Below are 25,689 nucleotides of genomic sequence, written 5' to 3'. Positions count from 1 at the left end.
GAAGCCTTTTGATCCCAATAAGCAGACTACAGTTCACAGATGTTAAGAAAATTGCCAGGTTCTCAGTTCACATTGCTGTCACTTAGTATTAAAAGGTCACGCGAGATCGCTTCATCCCCTTAAACCAGGAGACAAATGAGAAACTCCACAGCTTTTGAAATCATTTTTGCATCTACATGAAATCTATCGTGCTTCATCATGCCCTTAACGAAGATGGAGAAAACTCCTCCCCCTCTTGATGACCGTGGCCCACGCGGCCGATCCGAGCCAACAGGTCTCCCCCCCTCCCCCCACCGCAGCCGCCGTTCTCTCCCGCTTAGGCTCTGTGATTTAATTTCTTTCTTATTTTTCTCAGAGGTTTCAGCCCTTTAATAAGCTTTTGGCCCCATGAATCTCTGAAACTTTCCCATATCCTGCTTTGGTCAAAAAGCCCGAAATTAAATCTAAGACTTTTATAGGAGGGATGATGACTTAAGTACGTAAATATCATTCTTTCCTACCACCGCAACTCCATTCTAGTTCTTTGGCCCCGCCCAGCACCGCCGTCTTAGAGCTGGGGGCTGGCAGCAAGGACAGCCACCCTGTGCACCGGCTGGGAAATACCTTTCCAACTCCAGCCAAGTGTTGACCCTGCACTTGGACCAACATATGATACACCTGTGAATCCCTGTCAGCCTTGCACTCCCTTAAGTCTCCGGAAAAGCTCGCAGAAAAACACAGCACCCACTCCTTTGTTTCTTTTCTGTATTTCACACATCGGAAATCCTTTAAGACCTCAGCGCATGATGATCTCAGTTTTGCAATATAAATCACTCATTTACATGAATATTAAGTTTAAGATCAATTAACTGTCTCTTACCTCCCAGTGAAAGGAATAGTAACAAGAAATGAAGACCAGTGAACAGTTTTGGTGCCCATTTACAAAAATATACCATATTTCATTGACTGCAACTGGCCATGAACTGCAAGATGCACCATTATTTTATGAACCACTAAGGAAAAAAGGCTGCCAATTAAACCTATGTTATATAATGCTCCTCATAATGTAGAATTGTGATTTTCTATTAACGGAAGAGCCCTTTCAGACTCATTTAGAAAATCGTGGCCAAGTTCACAATTGTGCAAGCCACACCAACTGTGTAACAACTGCTGCCACGAATTACTAGATGCAACCCGTTTTCAAAGACGTTAAAATGTGAAAAGATGTGTGTGAATCAATGAAATATGGTGCTAACACTGAGCAGTGGTTACAAAAGAACAATAAGAAGTATTCACAGAGAACAGGGCACAATTGCAAGAACCAAATAAAATGAATGTGAAGCACAACAGAGACCAAAAAAAAACTAAATTAAATTAAAAAAAAAAAAAAAGCCACCGTTCACATTTAGAAAAGACTAGAAGAATATCAGCTTCCTGACAAACATTCCCCCACTGCCCACCAGGTTCAGCTTCTTCCTCTTGCCTGTCTATGTATCTTTCCAACAAATCAGAGAACAGAGGCTAAATTGATTTTGAAGTAACAAAATTTTAAAGTACAAAATAGGGATAAATGACCCTATACTGCTACGTAAGTTTTCCATAATAGAATAAAGAGACATCCTCGGTGAAACAATACATGTGCACTTTGCAGTTAATGTAACGGTAACACACACAGGCGGTTCTCGGTTATCTATGCTAATGAAGGGGCTGCAGGCACAGAGAAACAAAAAACTGTGGACGGTATCCTCCACGCCATCATCTTCCTCTTCATGGTAAGGACCTGTGCTGCACAGGATAGGATTCCAACCCAGTCAGGTAGAAGGGAATCTTGCATAAGGAGTGTTCTACTCCTCATGGAAGGGTTCCCCACTACCCAGCTAAGTCAATTCCCACAGCAGGCATCTCCGGAGTTAAGTGTCGAAAGCAGCCCAGACGCTGGGTGTCTTCCAGTCTTCGGGCAGGCTTCTGCTGGCCCCTTGGCTTCGCTCTCACAAGAAAAAACAGTAAGCTATTATGGTATCTTGACTAACCAGAATGCTTCTGCTTAGGGGAAGGCTGACCAGAAAACCACTTTTGTTTTAGCCCTAATAACTGAAAAGCTCTCTAAAATACATTGTCACCATCCCCTGCCTACGTTAGTACATACATCAAGTTTGTTCCTCCAAGGTATTTTACTTGCTGAACGTCACTACCTATCAAAATCTCTTATTCTTAATTGCCGTCCAGGGGTAAAATATACCATTTCAAATCTTAATCTCTCATACTCTGTAGATGCATAGTCATTTGCTTCCATTCCCAAAAATTAATTATAGACTTAAATAAATAAATAAATAAATAAATAATACAGATTCAGGGGCCTCCTAGTTAATCCAAGTTTTATTAGGTCTAATAAGAAAAGTATGAAATAAATAGAAGCTGAGATTGGTCAGTTTCAAATATTTACCCTCCTACATCACACACAAATTTTTACTTTATTCCATTATTTTATTTTTTTAATGTTTATTTTTGAGAGCGAGAGAGAGAGAGAGAGAGACGGAGTGTGAGTGGGGGAAGGGCAGAAAGAGAGAGACACGGAATCCGAAGCAGGCTCCAGGCTCCAAGCTGTCAGCACAGAGCCCAAAGCGGGGCTTGAACCCACAAACTGCAAGATCATGACCTGAACCGAAGTCGAACACTCAACCGACTGAACCACCCAGGTGCCCACTCATTTTCTTTTTTTAACGTAATCTCTACATCCAACGTGGGGTCTGAACTCACGACCCCGAGATCAAGAGTCACGTACTCCACCAACAGAGTCAGCCAGGCGCCCCTCAATATAAATTTTCAAATTAACTTACGTAAAAGTTAATAAAATAATAATTATCCCTACATATGGAGTAAAATATTTAATGTTAAAAAGATAAAGTTCTATCAACAATCCACCAGCAAGGTTCAGTTGTTACCATGAAGCAAAAATAATTAAATAAATCAAAATTACCTGTGATTGGATAAGAGAATTTGGAAATTCAAACCTTTTCCTGATATCATCTGACATTTTTTATTCTCTCAGATTCTCTTACAGGTATACATGCAGACTCTGTAATCAAAACAAAAGAATACTTGTTAGTCCAGAAAAGGAGTTCAAAGCAATTACTCCTCACATAACATGAAAGCAATTCGTTTCAAAGACAACAATGGAAATAAAGCATAGGGCTCTGCAGAGTAATTGTTGCCATACAATCATACCAACGACTTCAGTCCACAAATGCCACGATTGATAAGTAAACAATAATGCTCAACCACTCTTGGTTTTTCCCATTAAAGCTAATCCTGAAACAGATTAATTCGCACTATGGAAACAAACACGCAAACAAAAACTCCAAAAGCTCGAGCCCAAATAACGTGACTTTAAAAGTTCAACCACATGTTTAAAATAGAAACTCTTTCATGGATCAAAACTTCCAAGGGAGAAAGACTCAAACTTCCCCAAACTGTTTAAACTGTACCACAAGCTTTCATTTAAGCACTAATCCAACCGCTAGTGACAAGTGTAATGCCTAAGTGAGCTTTTCGCAGGAAGTATAGAAATGACCCAGAAACTCACACAATGAAACAGACTGCTCATCTGCTAAAAGAGCAAGCAATTAGCACCAACTTTTAATATTTACATCACACCTCTCATTCCTACTGGGCTGTCAAAAAAAAAAAAAAAAAGAAAGAAAAAAGGAAAAAAGGAAAGAAGGGAGAGGAGAGGAGAGGAGAGAAAAGAAAAAGACAAAATAGTTTTCAAGCGTACAAAAAAAGATGCAGGATGGGGCGCCTGGGTGGCGCAGTCGGTTAAGCACCCGACTTCAGCCAGGTCACGATCTCGCGGTCCGTGAGTTCGAGCCCCGCGTCGGGCTCTGGGCTGACGGCTCGGAGCCTGGAGCCTGCTTCCGATTCTGTGTCTCCCTCTCTCTCTGCCCCTCCCCCGTTCATGCTCTGTCTCTCTCTGTCCCAAAAATAAATAAATGTTGAAAAAAAAAAAATTTAAAAAAAAAAAAAAAAAAAAGATGCAGGAGGGCAAGGTGGTCAAACTACTGACAGGATTTCCTAAGGATCTCAATTTATCCAGTCCATGCAGCACTAAACCCACCAAATTACACTACTTTGAAAAATAAATTGCTTTAGCTCACCTATTTATTACAATATAACTAAAAATAATAATTAAAAATTAAAAAAAATCTTTCATGCAGGTACTCCAGATTACCTTATAAAAATAACAGGCCATCAAACCAAGCTCTGCCGGTCTCACAAACGTCGGCGCCTTGCGTTGAACCTGTGGCTGTAACTACTTTCGTCCCCTTTTTCCAAGGCTAAATTCTCTGAAGCGATCGTTTATCCTAGCCTTCTTCTTCAACATCTAGGTCCAACTTAACTCCCTTGAATTAGACATTTCACAGCACTGAAACAGCTTATTCTCAGACTGCAAATTACGCCCCCTATCAAAATCTATCCATTAGTTTCAGGTCAAAATTTCTTCAACTTCCAGATGTGTCTGTCTCCTCTTTCTTGGAATTTTCTGCTCGTTTGAATTCTGTAAGATATCAAAACAGAATTCCCCAAAGTGTGTCCCTGAGAAATACAGGATATGCCAAGAGGGTAAAAAAAAAAAAAAAAAAAGGGTTTTGTAGGGGTGCCTGGCTCGGGCGTTTAAGTGAGGGGTTAAGCATCCGACTCAGTTTCAGCTCAGGTTGTGATCTCACAGGTTCATGAGATCGAGCCCCATGTTGGGCTCTGAGCTGACGGTGTGGAGCCCGCCTGGGATTCTCTCTCCCTCTCCCTGCCTCTCCCCGACCTGTACGAACTCTCCCTCTCTCTCAAAATAAATAAACTTTGAAAAGATTTTGTAAGGAACATATATTCCCACCTTGGATTTTCATTCACTCATGTAACAAGTACTCATTAGGTGACTGTCTATTTGGTGTCAGGCACTGTTCTGGGTGCTTTGGTGACCACAGGAAACAAAACGGACAAAAATCCCTATACTCATGGAGCTTAGAATATTACAGAAATACTTTCTATTTTAAATATGGCAGTCAGAGGAGCACCTGGGTGGTTCAGTGGGTTAAGCCTCCGACTTCAGCTCAGGTCATGATCTCAGGGTTAAGGAGCCCGAGCCCCACGTCCAGCTCTGTGCTGACAGCTCGGAGCCTGGAGCCTGCTTCAGATTCTGTGTGTGTGTCTCTCTCTGCCCCTCCCCTGCTCATGCTCTGTCTTTCTCTCCTTCAAAAATAAATAACATTAAAAGCAATTGTTTTAATTAAAAAAATAAAAAATAAATATGGTAGTCAGGGCCAGTCTCATCTAGAGAGTCTGACATTCGGTGAGTAACCCATACAGATGTCTGGGGGAAGAGTGTCACAGGCACAGTAAACAGTGAGTGCAAAAGCCCAAAGCCCATAAAGTGCTGAAGGTTCGGTCTAGAAAGAGCAAAGAAAGGAATCAGGAGTGGATGACGGCAGAAGAGAACGGGAAATCAGAAAGCCAATGAGAAGACAGATCATAAGACGTCTGGTAGATCACCAGTAGGACAGATGTATCTATCCTGAGTGAAACAGGAAGCTACTACAGGGAAAAAGTGGTTAGATTTTAACAGAATCACTTAAAATAAGAAATGCTCAGATTCAAGATATAATTGAAGGGAGAGCAATGTGGTTGTGGCTAATGATTGCATGAGAGTATAGAGGAAAGGTTCAGAGATGACTCCAAAGTTTTTGATCTGAGCACCTTTAATTTTAATCTCCATTTCTTTGGACATTTTATACATTAAACCAAACAATTTAGGGCGCCTGGGTGGCTCAATCATTAAGCATCGGACTTCAGCTCATGTCATGATCTCACGGTTGGTGAGTTCGAGCCCCGCATTGGGTGAGCACGAGCCCTGCTTTGGGTGAGCCCCATTCTCTCTCTTTCTTTGACCCTCGCTCATTTGCATGCTCTCTCTCTCTCCCCCTCTCTTTACCCTTCATGGGATTCTCTCTCTCCTCTCGCTCTCTCTCTCTCTGCTCCTTACTCACTTGCACCCTCTCCCTCTCTCAAAAGAAAAAAAAAGCAAAATTTAGGGCAAAAAAATGTATACATCACTTACCATGACTTTTTTTTCTACTAAAGGAAAAGACGGAGTCCCCATCAACTGACATAGGGAAACAAGTTTTGTGGGCAAAGACTGGGAGTTTCATTCTGAACAGGTACGTTTCAGGTGTCTAACAGATATACAAATGGAGATGGTGGGTAGAAAGTTGGATACATGAATCTATAACTGGAGAGACAGATCTTAGTTGAAGATATCAATGATGATACACATTCATTATAGAATCTCGGAATTTCTAAAGCAAGAAGGCTGATACACTTTGCTTCACCCAGAGCTTACCAAACTTATCTGATCATGGCACCCTTTTTTCTAGCAATATCCAGTAACAATCTATACAGCCAGCCTTTCTTTCCTGGGATAAACACTGGGAAACTCTGCTCCACGGACTCCTACTCCTCTGTCCGCTGCACTTCCTGCGTCCCATCTTCCTGCTCCCAAGCTCCTTGTGCTCTCTTCCTTCCTGGAAACTCCCGGAGGCCAGTCATGTAGCTAAATACTTCCCTGCCTTCTCTTACAAAGATAGCAACTGGAAAAAAAAAAAAAAATAAATAAATAATAATAATAATAATAATAAAGCCAGAGACGGGCACCTGGGTGGCTCAGTCGGTTGAGCGTCCAACTTTGGCTCAGGTCACGAACTCACGGATCGTGAGTTCGAGCCCTGCGTCGAGCTCTGTGCTGACAGCTCAGAGCCTGGAGCCTGCTTGGGATCCTGTGTCTCCTTCTCTCTCTGTTGCTCCCCCACTTTCTCTCTCTCTCTCTCTCTCTCTCAAAAATAAAGCTTAAAAAAAAAAAAATTAAAATAAATAAATAAATAAAGCAAGCAAGCTAGAGACTAGGGAGCTCAAAAAGAAAGTACCATGTTTTACTCACAAAAACATTTATCATGAGGTGCCTTTGTGGCTTAGATGGTTGAGCATCTGATTGTGGCTCAGGTCATGATCTCATGGTTTGTGAGTTCAAGCCCCGCATCAGGCTCTCTGCTGTCAGCACGGAGCCCGCCTCGGATCCTCTGTTTCCTTCTCTCTCTGCCCCTCCCTGCTCTCTCTCAAAAATAAATAAACGTTGAAGAAAAAAAAAGTCTACCATTTCGGTCCCACGTTTCTCAGTTTCCCTCTCTCGAGTTTCTTTGCTACCATCCCCTACATCCACTCAATCAGAGTCGGTTTCCTCCCTCCCAGCACCTCACAGCCTGCCTCTCCTCCCCATTTCTACCCTCCTCGCCTCAGTTCCTCACGCTAGGCTTCCTTCACTAACTGCTTGGTCTCGGGATCTCCACGCACGATCGCATCCCTTACGCTGCTGTCAGATTCACTGTCCTACGACGTGATTTCCATCACATCATTTCCCTGCGAAGAATTCAGAGCGGGGGTCTCACTAGCCTGTCAGACTCAATGCAAATTCGGATTCTGAGCTTTGAAGACCTCCATCAACCATTTCTCCTGGTCACCTTCATCCTCACTGCTGTCTGATTCCGATCTGGCCACAACACTTCTCAAATTAGTCCCACGTGCTCATTCCTAAGGAATTTTCCTTACGCTATTCTTGCCTGCATAAAATACCCTTCTCTATATGTTCCCTCTATTTTTTTTTTTTTAATTTTTTTTTCAACGTTTTTTTATTTATTTTTTTTGGGACAGAGAGAGACAGAGCATGAACGGGGGAGGGGCAGAGAGAGAGGGAGACACAGAATAGGAAACAGGCTCCAGGCTCTGAGCCATCAGCCCAGAGCCCGACGCGGGGCTCGAACTCACGGACCGCGAGATCGTGACCTGGCTGAAGTCGGACGCTTAACCGACTGCGCCACCCAGGCGCCCCTGTTCCCTCTATTTAAAGATGAAATTTCTTTCATAGCACATCTCTTTCTGTCAAGCCTCTCTCCAGTAGCCACATCTTATAATAGTCACCTTGTTTTATATTCTTGCAGTATTGGGGCTGACGAACACCATCATGTGACTAATTGCATTAGGATTGGAAATATTCTTTTCTAAAGGGTCAGGTAGTGGGGCGCCTGCGTGGCCGAGTTGGTTGAGCGTCCAGCATCAGCTCAGTTCACAATCTCACGGTTTGCGAGTTCAAACCCCGCATCTGTCGCTGTCAGCGCAGAGCCCAGTTCAGACCTTCTGTCTCCCTCTCTCCCTGTCCCTCCTCCACTCACACTCTCACTCTCAAAAATAAAGAAAACATTATAAAGATACATAAATATAAGGGTCAGAGAGCAACTACTCAAATCTGCCACTGTAGCCTGAAAGCAGCCATATCGACCAGAGCTGTGCTATGATAAAATTTTATTTACAAAAACAGGAGGACAGTGGGCCACGGTTTGCTGACTCCTGGCTTAAATAATGACAATTTTTTTAATTAATTTATAAAATTTACTGACACAATTGCTAAAACTGACATTCAGATTTGGCCCTGTGCTCCCAGGCACAAGTAAATATACCAATAAGGTAACTTACACACCTTTTATTGTGGAAAAGATGGGCAGGAAAGTACCTTTTATCAAAGAAAACAATCTTTTTCATACTTCTAACCTCAAGGAAATTTGTCAGATGAGGCTTTATCTGGGGATTACAGAGTGATATAGTAAGCAACACTGCCAATAACATAAGCTAAAGGGAATTTTATATTACTTCTTTCTTAAAGAAAACCCTGGATAAAACCATCGGGATAACATACCATGTGATTCAGCAAAACAGCCCCAGCTAATGGAATCCAAGTACAGTTTTCTGACGCTCCAACTCGGTAGAAAGTACACCTTAGACCCTCCAGAGCAGCAGACGCTTAGAAACGTATCACAGAATAGACTTACCCGCGTGTCAACAGCCATAGAGCTAACTAGAAGAAAATGTGTGGTTACCCTCTCTGATCCAGGCCCCGAATGGTGAAATTCCAAAATGCTTTGGGGACCGATGAGCGGCTGGTAAGGCTAATAGCTTCTTACGCAGTGAAAAAGCCAACCCTTACAGAAAGAATGACTCTGTGTGCAGGAGGCAGGCCGACAGAGTAAAAGAGGGCCGTTTCATCAAGATTACCTAAGTACTGATGACGAAGAGCTAAAGTTTACAAAAGAAGCCCTAACACTCGTGTGACACGCCAGAGAACGAACACATTTTTAAAATCTGTGGCAACTGGATCCTTCCTAATAAACAGCTGCCAGCCATTCTAAAAACCACTACCCAAGCTGCATTATGATTTGATATCATCCTTGATTTGCTATCCTTGGGCTGCAAGCTCCAAGTGTCTTTCATCTGCCAGAGACTTGGATTTCAAGGTTAATCACAACCATGTGGCCTTTCCGGGGATCAGAACATCATATCCTCTTAGGGAATTTCAAAAAACAAGAGTACATAATGCTTGCTTTAGCACTGGTAGTCTAGCTTGGGTCCTACTTTTATTTATTTATTTTTTTTTTTCAACGTTTATTTATTTTTGGGACAGAGAGAGACAGAGCATGAACGGGGGAGGGGCAGAGAGAGAGGGAGACACAGAATCGGAAACAGGCTCCAGGCTCTGAGCCATCAGCCCAGAGCCCGAAGCGGGGCTCGAACTCACGGACCGCGAGATCGTGACCTGGCTGAAGTCGGACGCTTAACCGACTGCGCCACCCAGGCGCCCCAGGGTCCTACTTTTAATCTCAACTTCCCTTGGGCATTTAATACGTTAAGGAAAACAATTTATATATTACGTCTTACCGGGACACTCTTTACTAAAAGGAAACCACTCACGATATGCTCCATAAACCACATGTGACCAAAAAAGTGTTTGCTTTTAAAAGATTTATCTCCAACCTGTCATTGTGCCTTTTGGCCCTAAATCTAAATCAGAAAGTGAATTTTTAATAAGGCCTTCAAGTCCCAAGTGAATCAAAGCATTTGCTTAACTTAAGCAATTATCACCTGATCTGCCACGGTGTTCCAGCAGCATCAGAAGACTTCCAAGAAAATATATCTATAGGGGCACCTGGGTCGGTTGAACATCCAACTGTGGCTCGGGTCATGATCTCACGGTTCGTGAGTTTACGTGTGAGCCCTACATCGGGCTCTGCGCTGACAGCTCGGCACCTGGAGCCTGTCTGTGTCTCCCTCTCTCCCTGCCAGTCCCTAGCTCGCACTCTGGCTCCCTCTCTCTCTCTCAAATAAAGATTTTTTTTTAAGTATAAAAAAATTAGAAAAGAAATCTATCAACTGCATTCTAGAGGTAATAAAGAAGCAGCAGGTAGACAAAACGCTTTAGGTTTTCAAGTTTCTTCATAGTTTCTCTAGGATACGAACATACACAACACCATCTATCACGCAAAGGTGTTGAGCGTCCAACTTCAAATGGCATGCACAATCTGGAAAATGAAAGATCTAATTATATTCACACTTGCTACGGGAATCCGGCAGAGGGATTATGTAGGGTGGTTGGGAACGGGGTGCGGGGGCTGGAGGGATCTGATGATCACAGAGAAAGACAACTTTGAGCACTCTTCACTACCAAATTCCTTTATGGGAAGGACTCACGGCGGCAATGTAGGTCAGATCAGGGCTACTGAAAGTACACTCCTGAAGCCAGTTTACGTTAGCAGACTGATACAAATATATACTTCGTTCACATTAAAGGGACCCTGTGCTTCAGAGATGCAAAATCTAGGAGGACTTTCCAAGTCTTTAGCGACTATTCCAACTCTCAGTTATGTATTTATTTAGTTTCTTTCTCCCTCAAATGAAGCTACAGAACCGTCACCCTGGGGATTTAAACCATATATGTGACGATTTTTTGTTACTCTTAACAGCATAGACAAAAGCTGATGGCACCATCAATATATTTGAGCCGCTCTCACAAGTTTGTCAAGACTGTGGCTCAGGGGGATACTCCAATCCCTCCTAATTGCTTCGCCCTGCTTTTTAAAATTTTTTTTTTCATTGTTTATTTATTTTTGGGACAGAGAGAGACAGAGCATGAACGGGGGAGGGGCAGAGAGAGAGGGAGACACAGAATCGGAAACAGGCTCCAGGCTCCGAGCCATCAGCCCAGAGCCTGACGCGGGGCTCGAACTCACGGACCGCGAGATCGTGACCTGGCTGAAGTCGGACGCTTCACCGACTGCGCCACCCAGGCGCCCCTCGCCCTGCTTTTTAAAGAAGGAAAAAAAAAACTGTCTGTACTTTTCACCCACGCACCTTGCTTTGCAATCCGCTATTGAGGTTTACTGCCTGCATAGCTTCTCATCTACCACTTGTTGCTCCCTAACTGCTTTTACACATGCTGTCTAGAATCTGGCCTTGGGATTGTATTTTGTCACCCAGTATTAAACCCTGATACTTCCTAGAGAGTCAACCCTAGCTTCAGCTCTTGCTTCAAAAGCTTTGAAATCCAACTGCCACCTGCTGCCTCAAATCAATGGGACAGAGCACCTGCGTGGCTCAGTCAGTTAAGCATCCAACTCTTGATTTCAGCTCAGGTCATGATCTCATGGTTCGTGAGTTCAAGCCCCACATCGGGCTCTGGGCTGACAGTGAGGAGCCTGCTTGGGATTCTCTCCCTCACCATCTCTCATTGCCTCTCTCTCTCTCTCTCTCTCTCTCTCTCAAAATAAATAAACTTAAAAAAAAAATAGAAACAAACAGGATGGAAAGAACCCAGATTCCTAAATGACAGCACAGAGCAGAACTATATACCTGAAACTCCAGCTATTACATGAGAAAGAAAGAATCTTCTACTTTGTTTGAACCATCGCATTTGGGGATCTCTTTGTTACAGTAGGTCGTACTTCCTTAATAACACGGTAGACCTGAGACCAGCTCCCTTCCTTACTTCTTTTTCCCCAGAGAAATGAAGAAACTGAACGTCAAAGAGGTTAAGCAACTTGCCAAAAAGGCTGATCAGGCTGGCGATTCAGGTGAGAAGGGGGGGCGGGTGCTCCCTTTGTGGCTCAGTGCATCCCTGGACCATCAGTACCACGAGGCATGACCGGCACGTTCCGGTCATGGCTGCACAAGGCCCCAGGAATTTCAGGGTCTGTAATTCAAGTGCCGAGCAAATGTAGGTGGCTACGGCTTCTGATGATCTCACCGATTACAATTTATGAAAATACATCAAACTGCAATCAAATCCCTGCCTTTACAATTTAGTTCTTTCTCCGTTTATATCACATGCTACTTACTCACAGATTTTGAAGTGAGAGTCTAAAATAAGACCAAAGGCAGGAAATTCCAAGTTAGAACTGATTGCTGTCCAGGAGAACCAGGCATTAAAGTAAAACACAAAACCACTTCCTTGAAGAATGCCTGATTTTGTTACATTTTCCCTAATTATTCCTGAGTAATCTTTTTTTTAAGTGTCATATCTGTGTAGGCATTTATGTGCCAAATATATAAGAGAATAAAGATTAAAAGTTATTTTTAAAAAACCTAAAGATTTTTTTTTTTTTTTAAATCTAAAGGCTTGGGGCGCCTGGGTGGCTCAGTCAGTTAGTTAACCATTGACTTCGGCTCAGGTCATCTCACAGTCTGCAAGTTTGAGCCCCACGTCGGGTTCTGTGCTGACAGCTCAGAGCCTCGAGCCTGCTTCCAACTCTGTGTCTCCCTCTCTCTCTCTGCCCCTCCCCCACTCATACTCTTCTCTCTCTCTCTCTCTCAAAAATAATAAATAAACATTTAAAAAAATTTAATCTAAAGGCTTCTCGGCCTTTTGGCTAAGATCAAATGTAAAAAATCTAAAGATACACTTACCTAGAATTTTTACAGTATCCAATCTAAGCCTTCAAAGTCTTCAAATTAGCTCTTTTATGAGATGATTTTTTCTATTACAATTTTGAAATTTTTTGCTCCACCAAAAGAATACTCAAATTGCTCAGTGCGTTTTTGAGATAAATATTTCATGTTGATACAAAATCATCTTTACAGTACATTTATAATAAAAACTGATACCCAATCATTTTAAAGATCTTCCAAATAAAGGTCTAATCTGAACAGCTAAAATCTCCACTCTTATAATTTTACTTCAAATACTATTCAGTTAACTAGAATTTGGTAAAGCACCACAGAATATATTTTCTAAGTATTTTACTTGTATTTCCTCCCCTCAAAAATGACTCTGTGGGGTGCCTGACCGGCTCAGTCAGAAAAGCAGGAGACTCTTGATTTCAGGATCCTGAGTTTGAGCCCATGTTGGGTGTCGAGATCACTTAAATAAATAACACTTAAAATAAATGACCCTAATTCTGTGCACTGGTTCTCTAAAATAATTTACTTCTCAGCAAATATTAATATAGTATAAGCTGAAGTATTTAGGGGGTAATGATAGGACATTAAGGATTTTCTATAAAATATTCCACTTACCCTGGGATAGATTAAAACAAGAATGTCTATCTAAATGCTCATAATAGAGGAGTACATTTGAGTTCATAATACTATTCTATTTTTGCGTATGTTTGAAAACTTCCATAATAACAAGTTTTTTAGGTCTCCCACCATATAAGGACACAGAGAGAAGTTGCTGCCTATGACCCAAGAAGAAGGTCCCACCATGCCGGCATCCTAATCTCAGACGGTCAGCCTCCGGAACTGTGAGAATTGAATTTCTGTGGTTTCTTTAAAAAAAAAAAAAACATTTTTAAAACCTCACATAGGGGGTTCTTACTGAGGGCCAAGCAATATTCTATGCACTTCACCTATATTAACTCATTTAACCCTCCAATAACCCTATGAGATAAGTACTCATTTTGCAGATGAAGAAACCGAGGCACAGAAAATTTAGATCGGTTTTTTTCAAGGTCGTAAAGTAAGCTGAAATTCAAATCCAGATTGTCTGAGCACAGGTGGATGTGGAAAAGCCTGGAAAATATACCTTATGGGTGATTTTTGGTTTTGCCTGTTCCTATTTTCTAATTTTTTCACAAGACCATGTGTTTTTGCAATTTTGAATAGTTACCAAAATATTTATTCAGATACCAACACATGCTTTAGAAACAAAGATAGGACTTTCTGAAACCAAATTACAAATCCATCATTAACAGGTGTGATGCAGTGAGCAACAAACTAGGAAAATTTGAGAAATGATAAAAGATTCCTTTGTTAGCCGGGGCACCTGGGTGGCTCAGTCGGTTAAGCGTCCGACTTCGTTTCAGATCACGATCTCGCAGTTTGTGGGTTCGAGCCCCGCATCGGGCTCTGTGCTGACAGCTCAGGAGCTGCTTAAGATTCTGTCTCCCTCTCTCTCTCTGCCCCTCCTCTACTCATGCTCTGTCTCTCTCTCTCTCTCCCCAAAATAAATAAACCTGTTTTAAAAAATGTTTTTGAAAAGATTCCTTTGTTAGCCATTTTACCAACACTTTATGGAAAGAGTAATATTGAAACAGGTCAATGTAATTTAACTAGATAGATGCAATTACCTTTAAACCATGCAAAAACTTCTTCCATTTTTAAGGAGAAACATAACCATTAAAATTTTCCCACTTAGACTCCCGGGTAAAGTTTACACCAAAATAAAAGCTCTCACTCTTGAAAAGAATTGTGTAGACTGATTACAAGTTAAAAAGCAACATTTTTCTTGATTGCTGCAAAGTGACCATTCAACCTCAGTTCTTATTTTCCATGAAAGCCAAATTACTAAATTCATGTAGAATGCAATAGCTACAGTTTAGTTATTTTAACCTGCATTCTTAGTGCTGGTAAAAGCTGAAGATCAAATAAGCACAAGAATTTTGGAGGAAGATAGAAAATTTCCCCACTGTTAACTAAGCCAATGTAGCCCTGAAATAAAGTAAATATGGCACTGGGGGCACCTGGCTGGCTCAGTCAGTAGAGCATACAACTTTTGAGTTGAGGTCATGAGTTCGAGCCCCACACTGGGTGTAGAGATTACTTAAAAAGTTTTTTGGAAGTACTATTTATTTATTTTGAGAGAGACACAGCGCGAGCGGGGAAGGAGCCAAGAGAGAGGGCAAGAGAATCCCAAGCAGGCTCCGCACCACCCGCACAGAGCCCAACGCGGGGCACAAACCCATGAAACCACAAGATCAGGACCTGAACTGGAACCAAGAGTTGGACACCCAACCAACTGAGCCACCCAGGTGCCCCAGAGAGTAAATAAAACTTTAAAAAGATAATAGTGCACTGGGAAGCAACATCCTTCACAGCTTTATCACAATCTCAAATGATCATCATTCACTTATTTCCGCTGCCTCTTTCTACCCCTGCAATGGATGGCAAACTCTTGCAGGAAGGGACCTGGTCTCTCTTTTTGACCACTGTGACCCCAGCATATAACAAGTACCTGTTTAATACAGATTCACTCAGGGGCGCCTGGGTGGCTCAGCTGGTTGAGCAGCTGACTTCAGCTCAGGTCAAGATCTTGTGGTTCATGGGTTCGAGCCCCGCATCGGGCTCTGTGCTGACAGCTCAGAGCCTGGAGCCTGCTGCGGATTCTGTGTCTCCCGCTCTCTCTCTCTCTCTCTCTCTCTCTCTGCCCCTCCCCTACTCATGCTCCATCTCTCTGTCTCAAAATAAATAAAAACATTCAAAAAAAATTTTTTTTTAAAAACTGATCCTATTGGGTCTGCACAGTAACTCTGAGGTAGATATTATTAACTCCCACTTCCCACATGAGAAAACGACATCTCAGAGAGGAAGTAACTTGCCTGAGGTTATACAGTGGTATTAATAGCCAGGATATTGAGTTTTACCATGTGCCAGGCAGGCACTGTCGAAGCCCTTTATGTGTCTTCTCTCATCCGATATTCAAAATAACCACATGACAGGACTACTATTATTATCCACATTTTCATATGAAAAACCAAGTGAGGCAAAGAGAGGTCAAAATTAATTGCCTAATTATGTAAGAAACAGAGCACAAATATGAACCGTGCAATCTGTCTCCGAAGTCCACGTTCTTAACCGCTACCCTATGAAGGACAATTGACACAGAGTTTTTTTTTCAAATTAAGATAATGCATTAAAGCACTTTACTCACAACCAGGCACATAACAAACACTTTCAAAATGTTGGCTATTATTAGTCTTAGTCTGAATCCAACGCCTTGTTTTTTCTACTACATCTCGCTGCATCCCAGAGAATCTAGCATCTCTTTAAAACAAAACAAAACAAAACAAAAAACCTGTCCCCAAAGTAGTTCATCAGCACATGCAAACAGCTATGTATCTCTGTATATATTGCAATCCACCCTGGTGTGGCAATTGCTTTAAAATAAAATCATTTTTTTTAATGTTTATTTATTATTTTGAGAGAGAGACAGATACAGTGTGAGCATGGGAGAAGCAGAGAGAGAGGGAGACACAGAATCCAAAGCAGGCTCCAGGCCCTGAAGACAGTGCCTGACGCGGGGCTTGAACTCACGAACCATGAGATCACGACCTGAGCTGAAGTCAGACGCTCAACCGACTGAGTCACCCAGGCACCCAAAAATAAAATCTTTTATTCATTTTTTTTTTTTTTAGAGAGAGAGAGAGCACACGCAAACAGGGGTGGGGGCAGAGGGAGAGAGAGAGAATCTGAAGCAGGCTCCACACTGTGTGTGAAGCTTGACATAGGGGTCAATTCCACGATCCTGGGATGGTCACCTGAGCTGAAATCAGGAGTCGGGATGCCCAACCAACTGAGCCACCCAGGAGCCCTCAAAAAAAATCTTTAAAAAAACCGGAGGCATCCCATGCAGAGCACAAAACACAAAAACGATCAATATAAACCGACCCTCATCCTGTACATTTCTTGATTTTACATTTTCATTTCATCACTGACCATTCAGTTCAAGTCCAGTGAGCATCTAACAAAACCAAGATTGGCTACTCTTGTCATGGCAATGAGTGTGTGGATCTTTCATTAGGTCCATGCAAATTCTTTTTTTTGTTTGTTTAATGTTTATTTATTTTTGAGAGACAGAGCATGAGCAGGGGAGGGGCAGAGAGAGAGAGGGAGACACAGAATCCAAAGCAGGCTCCGGGCGCCAAGCTCCGAGCTGTCAGCACAGAGCCCGATGTAGGGCTCAAACCCACGAACTGTGAGATCATGACCTGCACCGAAGTCGGACGCTTAACCGACTAAGCCACCCAGGCGCCCTGGTCCATGCAGATTCTTACCAGTGATATCAAAACTTCCATATTTACACTTCCCTTTTTTTTTTTTTAGCAAGCACAAGACAGTTTATTAAAAAACCATTTTCCATTTTTAAATAAATAGGTAAATATTCATTGAAACAGATGAAAGCAATCCTTCGCCCAAACGCTTGCTCAAACACTACCCCACAGGCACAGACGGCCACACTTCCGCAAAGGAATGCTTGGCTGGCAGGTGGCCCCATCATGTGACAGTTCAAAACACAGCTCCGTGAGACAGAGAGAATTTCCGTATGGATGAGGTCATTTGTAAGAACACAGAGTTTGCAACCATGGTGGAATGTTCGGGAAGAAATGTCCAGAAGAAAAAGACCACACGGAAGCCACGCCACGTCCCTTCTCACTTCCCGCGGCCGTCTCAGAAAACAGGGTGAGGACTAACTACATCACCTTCCAGGCAAGGACAAGAAGAGGCTGAGATGCAGAGCTGGGCTCAGGCAATTTCTAACGTCCCTTCCAGCCCTGTGAGGACTGTAATCCGTCCTCAAGATGGAGAAGACCTTCTCGTTCTGAAGGGGCTAGCTGCCATGGGATCGCAGCTGTCCCTGCTCAGACACTGGCGAAGAAGGCTGTCGAACAGGAAGGGCTCCTCTCTGACCAAGCCTGCCGCATTATTCCCCTGGACTTTTCGAGTTTTCTTGAAACAGCTGTGTCTTGCTCACCACTGCTGGGCCTGGGGTGCAATGGGCAGTTAGTAAAAGTGGTTTTCGACTTGCTGTGTTTAGCACAGTAGCTAATACACAATACGCTCCAAAAAAAAAAAAAAAAGAAAAAGAAAAAATGTTAGAATCAGAATTCTGTTGTTTATTTTGCTTTCAGATCAAGTTTCCAAAACAGAAAGTGAGAAATACAGAAGAATCTGTATCTTTCTCACGAATTAGACTCACGAAATGAAGACCAAAATAAATTAATAAGAGCCAGAAGTAGAAAAACATATTTGTGAACAGTTTTCTTCTCCTTTTTTTTTTTTTTTTAAATTTTTTTTTTTCAACGTTTATTTATTTTTGGGACAGAGAGAGACAGAGCATGAACGGGGGAGGGGCAGAGAGAGAGGGAGACGCAGAATCGGAAACAGGCTCCAGGCTCTGAGCCATCAGCCCAGAGCCTGACGCGGGGCTCGAACTCACGGACCGCAAGATCGTGACCTGGCTGAAGTCGGACGCTTAACCGACTGCGCCACCCAGGCGCCCCATTCTCCTTCTTTTTTTTAAGTTTGTTTATTTTGAAAGAGAGTGTGTGGGTGGGTGGGGCAGGGGCAGAGAGAGAGGGAGGGGGAGAGAGAGAGAGAGAGAGAGAGAGAATCCCAAGCACGCCATGAGCGCTCAGCTCAGAGCCCGACGCGGGCCTCGATCACGAATTCTGAGATCATGACCTGAACCGAAATCAAGAGTCGGACAGACGCTCAACCGTCTCAGCCACCCAGGCGCCCCTAAACGACTTTATCTCCGAATTAACACAGCAACCGGAAGTCACTTACCAACTCATTTAGGGTTTGAAAATAATTCACTCTCCTTAGCCACATCCCTTCCCTGGCTTTTTTTTTTTTTTTTCCACTGAGCAAATAACTTTTGTATAGATAGTATCACGATGAACCAAGTCCAAATCCTAAATCAGCAGAACCCAGATTAGTGATATTTTGTTACACTGTTATTCATTTTGATACATTTTCTTTAATAAAAAAAAAAAAGGTCAAAGAACACATGCAAAAGCTCACAAGACTGGCTCCAGCTGAATCTAACAGAGCTGGAAAATGGGTCTCTGTTACTTGAATACATCATAAGTTTTACTTGAATACTTCAGTCGACAGCTATTGTCTGTTATAGCCACGTCCTTAGTCTGCTATGTATTACAACCCTTCAGAAACCCGCAGTATCACCTCTGCGTATTTCCCGCTGGGGGTAAAAGGCACTTTAAGCACGTAACTACCCAAAGAAGTAACATTTACTAATTTTCTATTCCACAGCTGGCATTATTCACGCCTGTTTTTATTTGTAGGGTGCTTAATAAGCAGATACCAGTTAACCTTCACAACCATCCCAAGCAGAAGACCTTTAGTAAATCATTTCACATTGGCCTGGAGACACGAAGCACCATATGCAAGAATTAGAAGAGGCTCCTGGAAAAAAAAAAAAAAAAAAAACACGCCGATGTCCAGTTGGCAGAATACGGTATGTAGAATATCCCTGATAGTTCATTTCAAGATCATATTTAGGGGCTCCTGGCTGACTAGTCGGTAGCACATACGACTCTGGCTCTCTGGGTTGTAAGTTCGAGCCCCACGTTGACGTAGAGATTACTTAAAAATAAAACCTTTACCGAACAAGTTATACTTAAAGAAGAGGAGGGAGAGCAGTTGGAGGAGCAGGAAGAGGAACATGTAGCTCCTCATGGGAATTTTTAGGGGGTGGGGGGGAGGAAGGGGCAAGAGGGAAAGAGAGAATCTCAAGCCGGCTCCACCCTCAGCACCGAGCCCGACGCAGAGCCTGATCCCATGACCCTGGGACCGTGACCTGGGCTGAAATCAAGAGTCAGACGCTCGACCCACGGAGCCACCCAGCATCCCCAGCATTTCTTTTTTGTCAAGTTTACAAATTTTCAAACCGATACATGCAATTTTTATAGGTACAGTTTCCAGGAAACTTTTCAACACCGTGGGGGAAATAGATGACCGAATAGATGAACAGCAGCAGCAGCAGCTCTACAGACCGGCAAACTCACAATAAAGCCACTGTTCAAAGAGCGTCATTTCAACCTCAAAGACCACTTCTGCCTCTCGGCCCAAACGCAGACACTAGGAGATCGCTCCCAACATGGCTTCCCTCCGAACTGACCCACAGGTCTTCAAAGCCGCAGAAATAAGGCAAAACCAGCCTGGTGCCCGGGACCACAAGAGACTCCCCAAGGCCCACCCACCAAACTGAATCCCACAGGGAACTTGGCACAATAAAGCTGAAAGTCTAAGGTAGGTCAAAACGAGCCCACTTTGTTACGGGAGTGGGCAGTCAAGGTGCTACTGACTGAGCATTTGATCTGATGTTTGGCACTTCTTGGCTACCTCCCCCAGGGTGGCATGTAGGTCTTCAAGTCCCATTCACTCCCCATTTCAAAGGTATAAGAATACAAAGAATACAAAAGGGGGAGGCACCTGGGCGGCTCAGCGTCAGACTCTGGATGTCCACTCAGGTCTCGATCTCACAGTTTGTGAGATCAGGCTCAGCATTTGGCTCCGTACTAACAGTGCAGAGCCTACTTGGGATTCTCTCTCCCTCTCTCACTGCCTCTCCCCCATGTGCACCCGCTCATACGATAGGGTTAAACAAGACCATCTTCGGCGTAAAGTTATTCATTGATCTAAAAGATAAGCTATGGAATATGCAGATAAAATACTGATTAGGTATGAAAAATACATTTACAAAATTTTAATCGTATAAGGAAATGCTTATGGTAGAGTAAAAGAAAGAAAAAAAAGAAAGAAAGAAAGAAAGAAAGAAAGAAAGAAAGAAAGAAAGAAAGAAAAAGGGGCGCCTGGATGGCTCAGTCAGTTAAGTGGCCGACTTCGGCTCAGGTCATGATCTCACAGTTCATGAGTTCGAGCCCAGTGCCAGGCTCTCTGTGCTGACAGCTCAGAGCCTGGAGCCTGCTTTGGATTCTGTGTCTCCCTCGCTCTCTGCCTCACTCTCTGCCTCTCTCTCTCTCTCAAAAAGTGAGCAAACATTTAAAAAAATTTTTTTTTAAAGAAATTTTTGGGGGCACCTGGGTGGCGCAGTCGGTTAAGCATCCGACTTCAGCTCAGGTCACGATCTCGCGGTCCGGGAGTTCGAGCCCCGCGTCAGGCTCTGGGCTGATGGCTCAGAGCCTGGAGCCTGTTTCCAATTCTGTGTCTCCCCCTCTCTCTACCCCTCCCCCGTTCATGCTCTGTCTCTCTCTGTCCCAAAAATAAGTAAACGTTAAAAAAAAAAAATTAAAAAAAATAAAAAAGAAATTTTTGCAAACAATCATGAACATAACCAAGTTTAAAGTATATATATAAAGTATATATATAAAGGATTAAGGAAAAAAGTGAATATGCAAAAATGTTAACAAGTACCCTTCTGGATAATAAGATGACAGGTGATTACCACCTATCATATTCCTCCTTGTATTTGCTACATGTAATTCCCCACCTCCCCTGCAATTGGCATACATTACTTTTTTTACACTAAATAAAAATCACTAATTCTCTTCAAATAAAACCATAAGGTCAGTTTTGGGGTCTCGATAAAAAAAAAATAGTGATCTCGGGGTTCATGACTGGCTCAGTCGGTGGAGTGTGCGACTCTTGATCTCAGGGTTGTGGGTTTGAGCCCCACACTGGGTGTAGAGATAATTTTACAAAAATAAAATAAAATCTTTAAAAAAAAGTGGTAATGTTATCGATTCACTTGAAACCACAGTCCTTTATCACTGTCTGCAAGAGGCAGTTTCACCACAGCACACAAGATAAAAAAGTCTCACTTGATCCAATTACACTCCTTATTAAGAGCTATTTAATGAGAAAGTCACACCTTTGAGTTATTAGAAGCTCTAATGGTCCTGCAGAGTTCCAAACAAGTAAGCTAACAGAATTACCTTGGATTCTAAGTTGTTTGCCAGCAAATGAATCCATCTGTCCCTGAAAAAAATTAAGTGTTCCTCCAGTGTGTTCAACTTCCTCCAATCTCATGTTAAGTAAGTTAGCCTCAGGTGAGAGAGTAGGTATTTTTTCACCACGCTACTGTATAATAATGGACATGATATCCAAGGAAATGCACATAACTTCTCATGTACCATGTGAGGAGTCCGGACACATGCAAACGCCCAGGATTCCATCAGCACAATCAACGTAATAGACATGCAACACCTTCCGTGTCTTGTATCCTTTTGGTTGGGTATGGTTGTTAAAGACAACCTAACATGAGATCTACTCTATCTGATTTGGGGGGGCGCCCGGGGGGGCTCAGTCGGTTGAGCGTACGACTCTTGGTTTTGGCCCAGGTCACGATCCCGGGGCGGCGGGAGCGTGGAGATTGCTGGGGATTCTCACTCTCTCCCTCTGCCCCTCTCCCCTCTCCTGCTCTCTAAAAAAATATATATAAGTCAAAACTCAAAATAAAATAATCTGTAAAAAAAAAAATTTTTTCTTTCGAAGTTCACAATACCATATTGTTAACTACTGGCACTGTGTTTCAACAGTAGCTCTCTAGCAGTTATTCGTCTAGCCTATAACTGAAACTTTATAAAAGCTAGGTTCTTTCAATTGCTAAAATTACAGTACAAAGAGTTTATTTCCTTTTAATTTTCCAAAGGCATATACAACATAACACCTCAAAACAGCTACGTCATCAATAGATAAATTTTAGGACAGTCCATTCATTCATTCACCCATTTACTGGCAGAGAGAGGGAGACGGAGAGAGGAAGAGAGAGGGCGAGCCAAGGAAGGTCACAGAGAAAGAATCCCAAGCAGGCCCCACACTGTCAGTGCAGAGTCCATCACGGGGCTCTAACTCACAAACGGGGAGATCATGACATGAGCCGAAAGCAAGAGCCACTTAGCCCACCGAGCCGCCCAGGCGCCCCTTTAAGGCAGTCTTATATGTTTGGGCATCTGTCAAAGGATAAAGAAAGGCCTTTCTGGGAGAGTGACACTTGGACAGAGACCAGAAGGAAGTAATGAACATTCCGGACAGAAGGAACACGAAGCACAAACCTTGAGGTGGAGACATGCTTAGCAGGTTTAGGGAAGACCGAAGACACCAACGTGGTTGGTCCACATGAACAAACTGGGCAGTGGGAGAGCAAAGAGTGACCAGGGGCCCAGATCTTGTAAGTCCCTGCAGGCCACCGTGAGCTTTGGGGTTCCTCAGTGAGACAGAAGAGTCCTATAGGGTTTGGGACAGGAGGATGTCAGACTCGACTGTCATTTCTAAAAAATCATTCTGGCTTCTCTGAAGAAGTAAACCATAAACAGGCAAGGATGGAAAAAAGAAGAGACCATGAGGAGGTTCCAGCAATAATCCGGGGAGAGAAACCACATTGCCTCGGAGAACAGCAGTAGCAGTGGGGAGAAGAGGTCAGACTTTCCATATATTTTGACAAAATGTGCAAACGGATTGGATGTGGAAGGTAAGAAGAGGAAAGGAGGACACCAAAGGTTTTAGGTCAGACAACTGAAAAAGGCAGTCGTCTGTTGCAACGCAGAAGACTAAAGGTAGGCTTTTGGTACCAAACTATTTTCGGACCTGGGTATCTCTTTGGTGTTTTATGGAAAAGCCCTTGGAACAGATTCTGGCTCTTACCCGAGGAAATCCGTGGCTTCCTCTTGCAGACCAGAGGTCTGCTTAGCCAGAATGTTCTTCCACATCCAGGCTCTTTGTTCTTTGGAAGAGGGTCATATTCTCAAATCAATGGCACGGAATACCTGAACTTTAGTCACCTAATAGCAGCCTCTTCACTTTGAGATACAAATCGTAACATTTTTGCCAAATGATTACCACCCTCGTATTACTGCCACCTCCAGCCTGTCCCATAGTTACCATTTCCCATCAGCATTTTTAAAATTTTTCTTAAATGTCTATTTATTCTTCACAGAAAGACAGCGAGCAGGGGAGGGTCAGAGAGAGGGAGGCAAAGAATCCGAAGCAGGCTCCAGGCTCTGAGCTGTCAGCACAGAGCCCGAAGTGGGGCTCGAACTCACGAACTGTGAGATCATGACCTGAGCCAAAGTCGGATGCTTAACCGACTGAGCCACCCAGGCGCCCCCCCATCAGCATTTTTTAAAACAGTTGATCACTTTCTGCTTCTTGAAACATCTTCTTCCCTTAATGATCAAAGATGCCACAATTCCTGGTTTTTCTTTCACCTGACGCCCCTTTTCTTTTCCCTTCCTGGTTCTTTCTTATCTCTCTGACCTCTTAACATTGGAGTGCTCCTGGGCTCAGTGTTAGACCTCACGGTCCCTCAATCATATCATTCAGTCTTTAATACTGGTAATAGTCAGCTGCAAAATTTATATTTTTAGCCTGAACCTCGTTCGTTCCTTGAAATCCAGACTCTGTGTATCCAGATACGTACCCAGTGTTTCCATTTGAATGACTAACAGAAAGCTCAAACTCAAGTCCTGATTTCTTCCCTATCCTTGCTTCATCTGTGGTCTTCCCCATCTCTGTTAATGGAAACTCCTTCTTTTCTATGACTCAGGGAAAAAACCTGGGTGTCATCCTTGACTCTTCACTTTCTCTTACAATCCACACATATGTCTAGAATGTTCTCACTACTTCTCATTACCTACCATTCTCACTCTAGTGTAAGCCCCCCATTGTCCGTCCTTGATGTTCTAAGAGCCTCTATATTGGTTAACGATTACAACCCACTTCTGAAATTTAGTGAGGCAAAGCAACCATCACTTATTAGTTTATGATTCTGGGGTTGGCAATTTGGGGTGGGTTTGAAGAAGAGGAGAGGGGGTACTTCTTTTGCTAGTCTTGTCTAGGCTCACTCACGTGGCAAACGGGGACCGGTAGGTTTGGAGGCTTCCGCTGGGATGGCTTGTCTCTCCTACATGTGTTACAGCAAGCTATTCCGTGCTTCTTAACGTGGTGGTCTAATGGAAGCAAGGCAAGAGGAAGCTACGTGGCCTTGAGACTAAGAAATCCCACTTCCCCTGCTGCTGATTAAAGCAGTCACAAGGAAGTCCAGATTCAAGGGGATGGAGAAATGGATTACCTCTTCCTGAGGGAAGCAACAAAGTCACTTTGTAAAGAAATGCGCATATAGGAAATGGGTAGAACGTGGGGCATTTTTTGCAATCTACTGTGGTCTTCGAATTGCTCTGTTCTGTCTTTGCCCACTGAAATACTGTCAGCAGAGCAGCCAGAGTGATTATTATTTTATTATATATTTAATTACATATATTATATTTATTATACGTAATATAATTATATATTTAATTACATATATTATATATATATATTTAAACATATAAATATAAATTTTATTCATTTATTTTGAGAGAGGGGGGCAGAGAGGGAGACAGAGAATCTCAAGCAGGCTCCACACTCTCAGAGTAGAGCCTGATGTGGGGCTCAAACTCATAAACTGTGATATCATGACCTGAGCAGAGATCAAGAATTGGATGTTCAACCGACTGAGCCACCTAGGCACTCCCAGAATGATTATTTTTCCAAAAAAAGTTTTTTTACTGTTCATTCATTTTCGGGGGTGAGGGGGGGGCGGTGTGGGAGACACAGAATCTGAAGTGGGATCCAGGCTCCAAACTGTCAGCACAGAGCCCGACACAGGGCTCGAACCCACAGACCATGAGATCATGACCTGAGCCGAAGTCAGACACTTAACCAACTGAGCCACCCAGGCGCCCCATAGAGTGATTATTTTTAAAATACTTACTAGATTTCTCTTCTGTTAATATGTGTCACTTTCGCAATATGTGTCACTGATAACTCAGT

General features: G+C 43.0%; 1 protein-coding gene across 4 annotated transcripts in view; it reads right to left on the bottom strand.

The window, feature by feature from the left end:
• FOCAD (focadhesin) overlaps positions 1 to 25,689 on the bottom strand; it is a 322,833-nt gene that overhangs the window by 287,307 nt on the left and 9,837 nt on the right. For 2 of the 4 annotated variants that reach the window (XM_045468725.1, XM_045468727.1), the window contains exons 1-2: positions 22,935 to 23,980; positions 2,957 to 3,055 (exon numbers count right to left, since the gene is read on the bottom strand). In XM_045468725.1, coding sequence (XP_045324681.1) covers positions 2,957 to 3,013 — 57 coding nt within the window. In that variant the 5' untranslated portion in view covers positions 3,014 to 3,055; positions 22,935 to 23,980. Of the gene's footprint in view, positions 1 to 2,956; positions 3,056 to 22,934; positions 23,981 to 25,689 lie in introns of those variants that run through there. The other 2 variants (XM_045468724.1, XM_045468726.1) reach the window with 1 other exon arrangement.

This window comes from Leopardus geoffroyi, chromosome D4, assembly GCF_018350155.1.
Source record: "Leopardus geoffroyi isolate Oge1 chromosome D4, O.geoffroyi_Oge1_pat1.0, whole genome shotgun sequence".
Taxonomy (NCBI): Eukaryota; Metazoa; Chordata; class Mammalia; order Carnivora; family Felidae; genus Leopardus; species Leopardus geoffroyi.
The sequence above is the reverse complement of the archived record's forward strand: the minus strand, read 5'-3'. Positions and strand labels throughout refer to the sequence as shown.